General features: G+C 50.1%; 1 protein-coding gene across 1 annotated transcript in view; it reads right to left on the bottom strand.

Annotated features, from left to right (window-relative positions):
* Positions 1 to 1,677: 1,677 nt before the first annotated feature.
* The window catches only part of LOC100474468 (primary amine oxidase, liver isozyme-like), a 15,786-nt gene continuing 7,298 nt past the window's right edge, over positions 1,678 to 10,165 (bottom strand). The window contains 1 exon segment of the mRNA XM_034639884.1: positions 1,678 to 1,696. Coding sequence (XP_034495775.1) covers positions 1,694 to 1,696 — 3 coding nt within the window. The 3' untranslated portion in view covers positions 1,678 to 1,693.

Here is a 10,165-nt window from a genome sequence, read left to right as displayed (position 1 = left end):
TGCAGTCCGGTCCTCTATTCTGCTTGGGGCTCTGGATTCTGTTGAGAAAGGAGCTGCCGTTTGCCTCGCTCAGGGGCCATCGCTAGAGAGGGTCTTGTCTGCACACGGAGGCAGGGATGCAAACCCCAGCTTCGAGCCAGGGCTTGGAGCAGAGAACACCCCTCTAAAGGATGAGCTCAAGCTGTACAAGATCCAGTTTTATTTGTAAAAATTTCTTTATTTGCTTTTTTTTCCCCTGCCAAGTGATCGGTGGGGGTGAAGTGTTTCGGGGTAGACAGTAGACACTGGCTGGATTGACGACTGTCACCTTTTCAACGGGTGACCCAGTTTCTTTTTTACGAAAACATGTTGGGGACAGCAGGTGGAGGGAGAGGTGGGTTAATCATTCTTAGCCAGTGAAAATGGCTGACTTATCTCTGGCGTGGTGAGAAAGTTCAGCTTCAGGACCTTGGACTGTGCAGCTATTGACCAGGTGAGGGGAGCATGGTTCCTGTCTCAGGATGGGCTGGACACTTTGTCCACAGAAGAATGCTGGAGGGCACTTGGTTCATCGTCAGCAGTGAGGAAGTCCCCGCTCACTACCTTCCTCCTGCCACCCCAGGCTCTGGTGGGTGATCAAGGAGAACCCTTATAGGAAGCACGGACGGACCCTCCTTTGTCTCCCCCCATCTTCCCTAACTGTCCTCCCCAAAGATGCTGTTGTTCCCTCCAGAGAATATCCTGTTTCCACAAATGGTCAACCAGCCCCCTCCCCGCCAGATGGTGGACAGTCCTCCCGCTCTTTGTCAACCCCTTTGGCGGGACCAAATCACACGAGCCCTCAGGACACAATCCTGCTGTCACATTTGATCCTTCCTGCCAGGGGTTAAACTTCGTCCACGGTGCAAGGCAGAGGCAGTCTCCAAAACAGTGGTCAGAACTATTTGCAAAAGCTCATTTTGAGCTTTTTCTGGTCTGTTCCCCAGAGGCAAAGAGGGGCTGTCTGAGGTGAGACGGGAAATGTGACTCAAACTAAGGATCCAGTCCCAACCTGCCATCCCCTCCTTGCTTCAGCTCACGGATTCTTCGAAATTCTTTGTAAGAATTGGGGCCGAGGAAAGAAGGGAAACTAAGTCCTACAGCAGCCAGAGCTCAGCCCGGCGGGGGGGGGGGGGGCAGNGAGGCAGGGGGAGGTGGAGTGAGGTGGGGGCTGCGGGGTAGAGGTGGGTGTGGGGCAGAAGGAGGGTCTTGGTTTTCCTTAGAAGATTCTCAGAAATACCCTGAGGCCTCTGGCAGGCAGCTTCAGAAACCGCCCCTCCCCCACCACTATCACTAGCATTTAAAAGGAAAATAAAAGATTACGAGGGAAGATTAAAGAGCTGTGTGTCCTTGGCTGAGTCACTACAGTCATCTGGGTTTGACAAAATATGCCTTGGTGACTGTCACCCTCCGTTCTGTGTTAACATTCCTGAGTCTTTGGTTTTCCTTTGAAAGTCACTCAAGTGAGCTGGCGCCTGACTTCTAACGATCGAACAGAAGTCAATGATTCCTTATGGCTAGAATGAAAAGATAAATGTATTCATATCTTTTTCATTAAAATATTTTCAAAAGTCCTGTAGTCACGGGACGCGTGGCTGGCTCTGTTCGTGGAGGCCGGTGGAGGGGGGACTCTCGATCTCCAGGGTGGGACTGAGTCCCACGTTGGGTGTAGACATTACTTAAAAAAAAAAAAAAAAGGCAACATAGCCACATAGTTTTTAAAAATTCAGAGTACAAAGGAGTATTCAGTGAAGCCAGTTCTTCCTCCCACCTCTAGGTACTGTCCAGACACCAGCACGGCCGGCAGGCAGCCCAGAGCTGCTGGGGGCTGGGGCACCAGGGGGCCTGGGGCCGGGAAGCCCCCACGGGTCTCCAGTGGCAGGGAGCTCCCCACACAGAGGCTGGCGACCAGCCCAGATCTAGATTGGGGGAGGGGGCTGTCCCCTCCCCTTCTCTCTTCCCCCCTCTTTTCCTCCCCCAGCTCTGCCCTGCTGTCTTTTAATCAACTCTTTCCTTAATGGCCGCAGCATTTTCGTCCCAACCAAAACACCCTGCTGTACAGCCAGTTATTAGCCCTTCCCTCTTCCGGAGCCCGGCTGGGGGGAGATAATTAGGAAATCAGTAGTCTTGGACCCTCTGAGCCCACACCTTACCCCCTCTGAGAATTCCCCAAAGAGGACCACAGTGCAGAGAAAGAGGAAGAGGTGAGGCCTGGAATTGTCCTGAAAACAAACAGTGAGGTTTCCCCGCCCCTCCCCAGGCCTGCAGAAAGCCAAGGAACTATTCTGAGCTATGAAAACACGGCAGGCTCTGCTAGGAAGTAAACAGCCGTCTGTCCCGCCAACGCCTGTCTCCCTGGACACGAGTCCTGACAGTGCCCAAACTCCGGCCAGCAGGCAGGAGACAGAGGGATAAAGGCAGGGAGAGTCTTGCGTGCCTCTCTCCTCTAGGATGAAAGGGAAAGACAGTGTTTGCTCTATTTTTAGGATTTTAAAGATTTCCTTCACTTTAGGAGGGCTGAAGTGGAAGGAGGGTGCCCTGGAGTCCCAGAAGTCCAGGGGATTTCTCCAACCTTGAATTCCAGAGAGCACGAAGCCTCTTGTTCCCTCCTCAGCCCCACGCAAACTCAGTCTCCTCGGCTCCACTGAGAAGTCGCCATGACCTTCTCACTGTCACATCTGCTGGTTGGCCTTGTCCCATCCTTCTTCGTCCTTGATCTTTCGGCCACATCTGACACTTCTGACAGCTGCCTTGAAATGTTCACCCTCTCTGTGTTCAGTGTTGCTCCAGCAAGCTCTCCTCTCCTTTCTCCTCTTCTTCCTCCCATGGCATGATGTTGGACTCTGCTTGGACACCACCTCGATATCCCATACATTGCCCAAATCCATGAGTTCCTTCCAGACCTGTTCCTCCTCCAGACTTTCTTGCTTTGTATACACCTCTCTTCCTCTGCCATCCTCCAGGCGCTGAGCCTGGCAAACTTTGAGTCGTCCTTGATGCCGCCTCATTGGGTTCTGACCGTATATTTTCTACTCTTGCTGCTCCTTGTCAATCTCTCTGCCTACACTTGCTAGTCACTCCCTTACCTAATGATCTCCTACTCCCCTTCTCGCTGCCAGCCCAAGCCATCCGATAGACTACTGGCAAAAGAGTCTTCTTACAATACAGTTCTTCTCACTTGTCACCTGAAAAATATCCAGTGGCTCCCCATTGCCTCCAGAACGAAGTCCAAATTCAAGCTTACTCACAATCAGACCCCAGGTTATCTTTCTAGCCTTATGTTTCCAATCTCTCCTTGATAGACCCCCTCACTCTAGTTCTTTATTAGATGGGTTTGGATTTCCCAGATGAACCTTGCTTTTCCCAAATTTGCTCTTCCCTCCATCTGGAATATAATTTTCCCCATCCCTACGTATCCAGATTCTAACCATGTTCAAGGGCAGGCTAATAAAGCCTTCCCAACCCACTAATGCTCACCCTTCCTCAGCTGTAAAGGGTCACATGGACCTGAACTCCCCTAGCACTTCACTGTTCCTATCTTGGGGCACGTCTCCTGTTCAAACCTTGCATTACAGTTACTTTGCATATGTCTCAACCCTTTCCCTGCTATCCTGAGCCCTGAGGGCCACAAAAACATCCCTTTCCAGCCTTCAGAACTGAGCTCTGTGTGTCTATCCAGTACCAGCATGGTCGCATGTGTAGATGACTGTGACGGTTCTTCTCCTCACGGCCACCTGTACTTTTGCATTGTGACTTGGCCTGTCTTCCCATCAACATGTGACGTTTACGGCTCCATCCTTTGAATCTGGGCTTGATCTTGTGCCTTGGCTTGGAAAGCATTCGTTCACTGGGGCGTATCCTTTTGGGGCTGCAGTTGGAGCCCTGGGCCACAAAGGGGAAAAGTCAAGGCTGGCCTGCTGACACTCATTGCTGTAGCATGTGACCTGACAGCCAGCCCCAGCCACCAGACATGGGAGTGACACCAAATTAGACCATCCAGCTCCAGCACATCTGCCAGAGATCTGTGGCTGTGGGAGTGATCCCGGGTGACTCCAGCAGAAGAACTTTCCATCTGAGCCCAGCCCAGATAGCTGACCTATGGAATAATGAGCAAATAAAATGGTTTGTGATTTGAAGTCATTAAGTTTCAGGGTGGTTTGTTATGCAGTAACAGAAACGCCCAGCAGATGCTGGTTAAGAAACTATTAAACACTAGCTAGTATTCATTGAGCATTTACTATATGTGAAGAACTGGTTTTGGAAAATTACATGTGTTAACTGATTGAATCCTCATAAAACTCCAAGGTAAATTTGATTACTGTCCCCATCTTACAGGTATGGAAAATGAGCTACAGGGAAGTTAAATAAGTTGCCCAAGGGTGACATTTGCCAGATCCAAATGCCAGTAATCTGGTTCTAGAAGCCACACCACGGACACTCTACCATGTTGTGGAATGACAAAAACATGAACTCATTGAGGATGTTGCCTCCCAAACACCCTTTCCCACATGTGTGCCAAATTCTATAGCATTTGGGGGTCCAATGCTCAGCCTCTGCCTCTAACCTTCTTACCCCATGCTTCTTCGGGTCTATCCCGGGCTCCGGGCCTCTCCTGTTTCAGGAAATTCCCAGCTTGGGGAACTGATTTAGAGATCTGCCAATGTCCACCTACTTGGAAACCTTCTGTCCCATCTCCCCCCTTCCTGTGACCTTTGCTGGGTAATGGTTCCAGCGGTGCAGGTCTCATCTGGAGAGGGAATGCTCAGGCTCAGGGTGTCTGTGTGGCCCTTTGGCCCCATGTCCTGGCTTAACCTGTAAAGCCAGGATGATTTTTCACTTGGAATCTTTGGGCTTTCCTAGATCTTTCTTTTTGAGGTAGTCAAAAAGGAAAAACTGGTTATGAAATGGCTTTTTACAAGACAGAGAATTACTTGACTATAACAACAGTTATTGTTTGTTCAGATTTCAACAAAGAGGTATTTAAGCATCCATAATGGGCATGACACCATGCTAGGCACCAGGCCAGTGAGGCCAATAGGACATGGGTTTTGCCTCAGAGAGCTCAGTCTCTCGGATGGGGAGTGAAGGGAGGATACATGGAGATAATGAACTAGAACTCAGTGCACGAACCTATTTTGTAGGGTTCTGTCCAAAGTACCAAGGGAACAGGGAGAACAAAGCAACTAGGTTTGCTCAGGGGGTACTATTTGAGGATGAACGAGTGGAGGAAGGAGGGAGGAAGGGAGAAGAGGGAGGAACCAGAAGAAGGAAGGAGAGGGGTGCAGAGGTGTGAGTGGATGGGAATGGACTGGGGAAGGACACACGGTTGGGGCATCTGGAGTGTGGGACATCAGGATGGCAAGGGTTGCTGAAACCAGTTTGTGAATGATCTCACATGTCTGGCAGAGAGTAAGGAGCTCTGAAGGTTTATTTACACTTTTTTTTTTTAGAGAGGGAGAGAGAGAGCAAGAGAGAGAGCAGGTGTGTGCGAGTGGGGCTGGAGGGGCAGAGGGAGAGGGAGAATCTTAAGCAGGTTCCACACCCAGTGAGGAGCCTGACGTGAGGCTCAATCTCACGATCCTGAGATCATGACCTGAGCCGAAATCGAGAGTCAGATGCTTAACCGACTGAGCCAACCAGGCGCCCCCAAGGAGCTCTGAAGATTTATAAGGATCATTTGGCCAAGGAAAAACTGTAGGAGGAGAAGAGAAGGAAGGTGAGAATTTGATTACACTGAGTTTCTGCTCTGGAAGTTAGATGTGAAATCCAGGCAAGGCTGGGTGGTTTGTGGCAGGAGAATCTGGCTGATGTCTCCAGGACACCCCATATGGTTTCTTGGTGAATTCACCACAGTCCAAGGGAGGGACCTAAATCAGAAACCAGGTTCATCAGATCACCAAGGGGGGATCATCTTTCAGGGAAGATCTAAATTTATCAAAGTAACACCTGCAGGCTAATCTTCATTTACAGTAACTGTCAACGCAATAGAAAATTTTATCAGAATACCAATGAGTCCATGTACACATGATACAAGTTCTTGTACACATGTACAAGAGGTATAATTGACTTGGCCATTTTCTTCCCATGACCAAGGTATGGTGGGAAGGTGGCCCAAGGAGCTGTGAATGAGGATCAGTTGTTGGTCATGAGCTAGGTTTTTTTTTTTTTTTTAAAGATTTTTTTTTATTATTTATTCGACAGAGATAGAGACAGCCAGCGAGAGAGGGAACACAAGCAGGGGGAGTGGGAGAGGAAGAAGCAGGCTCACAGCAGAGGAGCCTGACGTGGGGCTCGGATCCCATAACGCCGGGATCACGCCCTGAGCCGAAGGCAGACGCTTAACCGCTGTGCCACCCAGGCGCCCCATCCATCCAAGTGGCTAATGTGTCTCCAGGGCTGGACACGCCCAGCCTTGGGCCGGGTCCTCTGTTCTGGACATGGTCAGATTGTCCTGCCGGGACAGACTCTGTAATACCCCTTTTCTGTACCTTCTGATGAATACATTATTTGTATATTTTAGACACATTCTTTGTAGATCTTTATATATCAAGCCTCCTCTGGTCGGCTTGGAATTGAACTGCTGTCCGAGGGTTTTCTCAACCTTGGATACATGTTAGAATCACCAGGGGGACATTTAAAAGCTGCAAATATCTGAGCCTCACCCTCAGAGATTCTGATGTGATTGGTCTGAGGTACAGCCTGGGTATGTGGAATTTTACAAGTTCCACCGATGATTTAATTCGCAGTCAAGGTCAAGAGCCTTTGCGTTAAGGCAACTGTGCATATTTCTGCTCTGGTCCATTGCGTGTTGATTTTGTTCTTAGTGGGTCACTTACCATGGATCAGGTGCTAAGTTCAACAATGCTTCTCAAGCATCACCTTATTGAATTCTTTAACCAGGCCCACACAGTGAGGAAGAGCAGTGGGATAGGAGAAAGCAGTGAAACATAATTTCACAAAGACCTGGGTTCAAGCCCAGCCCCCTGCTTACTAGCCAGATGTCTGGGGGCAAGTTACTTAATCCCTCTGAATCTTAGTTTTCTCATCTGTAAAATGGGAATTATAATAATATCTGCTTCTCAAGGTTGTTGTGAGGCAATGGGTGGAAATTAGCTCACCCATGGTAGTCTCTACCATACTGGCTCCGTTTCAATGGGAGAAGCAGGAAAGACTGAGACATCACTTTCCTTGAGTGTCCTTAAGAAAGGGGGAGTCCCCCCATCATATTCTGGCCCACAGACGTAAGGTCAAGGAGTATGAGGAACATGCCATGGGCAGGTGTCTGGGATAAAAGCCTTATAATTGATTTCCCTTCACAGACTCCAGATGTGGGGAGGAAGAGGAAGAATCCTACAGAAGCTTCAGATACCTGCCTGCAGAGCCTGAGTGGAGCAAACGTGGCCAGCCTTCAGCCATGGGCCAAGTGTTGGAGTGGGGGCACGAAGCAGGTGCTACTGAGAGACCAGCTCACAGGGATAGTGTGTGTGTGTGTGTGTTGGTCGAGGTCCTTTCCGTGGGGTCTGTAGGTCTAACAGTCCCTGGAGGGCCCACATTCCCAGAGTTCTTTCCCACTCACCAGGTTCCCCTTACAACTGTGCTACTCTGACCCTGTGGGTCTCTCTGGGCTACATTCCTCAGGGTCTGGTTGCTCTTTTTCTTGTGGCTGGAAGGGGGTGTTCCCAGGAAGGCCTTCCAGCAAGCCTGCCTCGGGCTTTTCCTGAGAGTTCCCTGTGCACCTGCCCACTCCTTTGGAGTGGCTCAGTTTGTCCGCTCTGACCCCAGCGGGGAGCCCCATCACACACTCATCGGTTAGCAGGAGAGCCACAGTAGCAGAACCCCTCACGCAGACCTCAGCCTGGGGGCACAGGTCCCCTCTCCCCACTCCTTGCAAGAGGAGAATCGGAGCTCAGATAGCCAAGAAAAGCATTCTTGGCTCGTCCCCTAGCATTTACTTGGTGGTGGAGGGGAGGCGAGATGAGAGCATCTATACCCATCGCAGTTCAAATTTTTTCACACAAGGAAAGACAAGAAAGTCAAAACAGGGTATTTATCTGGGCTGAGAGGATAAAGAGACACTAAATCACTGAGCCTAGAAACAAAATGGAAAGAAGCATCAGCTCAGCTGTCTTAACCAGCTCTGCCTCAACCCCTTCTCAATCTGAAAGCTCTCACCCTATCCTGCAGCAATTCTTGAATCGAGAACGTGGCTCCTGTGGTTTTTAGTCTTTGTATGAAGGTCCCTTTGCCAGAACTTAGTTCCTTTCCAGATCACCTGGCTGAGCCTGGGGCAGTTGTTGAGGGAAACACAGGATTGCCAAGGTGTCTGAGCTCCTGGTTTGCCATTTCTCTCTGCTCACAGGCTGAGCTGGACCCGAATCTCTGTGCACTCAATTACTCTCTTGCCACTGCCTGCCCTCCCCTAGGGCTGGGTCAGTGGCCTGGACTTCCTCCTGGGGAAGGAATCCCCTCTCTTCCTGACCCCACAACCCCCTTTTCTAGAAAAGAGACAGACAGAAGTAGGCAAGTTCTCGAAGCAGAAGTGTGGACACTACACACCCCGTGGGTCTCTCTGGTCTGGAGGCACCTCCTCACCTTACTCCTATACACTCTTTTCTGGAAACTGTTTCAGTTCTTATTTAAGCCATCCACAGTCTATACCCCAGGAAGGCCAGCGGGGATGGGAAGGCCTGGAGGTTGTTGCCTGACCAGGCCAGGCTGATCCCTACTGGGACACCCCTGGCTTGTTGGCATGTCCGCCCTTGATCAGACAGCTCCTGGCCTGGAGGCCAGGCTCCTGATGCTTTCTGGTTCCTATCTTCGGTGACATTCTGGTCATTCGTGCTGGTTGCTGCAACGGAGGCCACTGTCACTCATGGCCCTGGGAATATTCCTCCCACAGAGCCCCCTGAACTGCTGCGGTCACCTGACCATCCTACCCCCTCTCAAAAGCATACTCCACACGGTCTCCGTCCATGGCAGGAACTCAGAAGAAGATTATTTGGCAGCGTAGACAGATGACAAGATGACAGGAGGAACATTTTTCTTCAGGTAGTGAGAGGAGGGAAATGCCAGGGAGCAGAAGCTGAATTAGCAAGAGGAGGAGGAGGAGAAAGATGAGGAACAAAGGGAGGAGAAGGAATGTGCTGGAATAAGGGGACACAGGCCTAGTGGGGACTCTGCCCTGGTATTTGAGAGAACAGCTGGTCTTTAGACGCCTCATCTTCAGATTCCAGACCCAAGGGCAGAGGAGCTGGGCAGGCCCCAGAAAGCTTCTGAATGTTCATGACACTCAACTGTACATCTAAAAATGGTCAATTTTTCTAAATTGTAAATTTTACGTAATGTATGTTTTAGCACAATAAAAAAAAGAAGAAAAGGAAAGTAATGGTGCAGCCACTTTGGACAATAGTCTGCGGTTCCTCAAATGTTAAGCCGCGGGTGACCAGCTGCCCCAGCAATTCCATGCCCAGGTATGTGACGAAACAAAAACGTTTGACCACGCAAGGGCTTGTCCACGAGTCTTCACGGCAGCATCGTCCACAAAGTGGAAACAACCCAGATGGCCATCAGTGGAAGAATGGATGAACAAGACGTGGTCCATCCGTGTGGTGGGCGGGTGCTCAGCCACGAGGGAAGGAAGGACCGACACCTGCTGCAACATGGCTGTGCCTCAGACACGTGAGGCGGAGGGAAAGAAGCCAGTCACGGAAGACCACATACCGTATGAACCTATTTATACAAAATGTCCAGAACATCAGCAACTCCGTAGTGACAGAAAGATGAATAGGTGGCCTAGAGCCGGGAAGGGGTTGGAGGAAAAAGAGTGAGTGCTAACAGGTCCGGGGTTTCTTTCTCAGATGATGAGAATGCTCTGGAATTGGATGGGGTGAAAGTTGCACAACCTTGTAAATATACGAAACACCCCTAACTTGTACATATTAACAAGGTGGATTTAATGGCATGTGAATCATGTCTTGTTTTAAAAAGTGAGATTTAACAACTGTTAGAAGAAAGAGGAATCTTCTGGAAAACGCTTGGCCATCAGTCCAGGCTTCAGCGGGCCATTCTTCTCTCTGGGACAGGAACCCAGCAGGTCTGGGGTTGTGTCTCTGTCCCTCCCCGTGCCAGGCGTCACAGGCTCAGGATG

Source organism: Ailuropoda melanoleuca, chromosome 13 (genome assembly GCF_002007445.2).
Source record: "Ailuropoda melanoleuca isolate Jingjing chromosome 13, ASM200744v2, whole genome shotgun sequence".
NCBI lineage: Eukaryota > Metazoa > Chordata > Mammalia > Carnivora > Ursidae > Ailuropoda > Ailuropoda melanoleuca.
The sequence above is the reverse complement of the archived record's forward strand: the minus strand, read 5'-3'. Positions and strand labels throughout refer to the sequence as shown.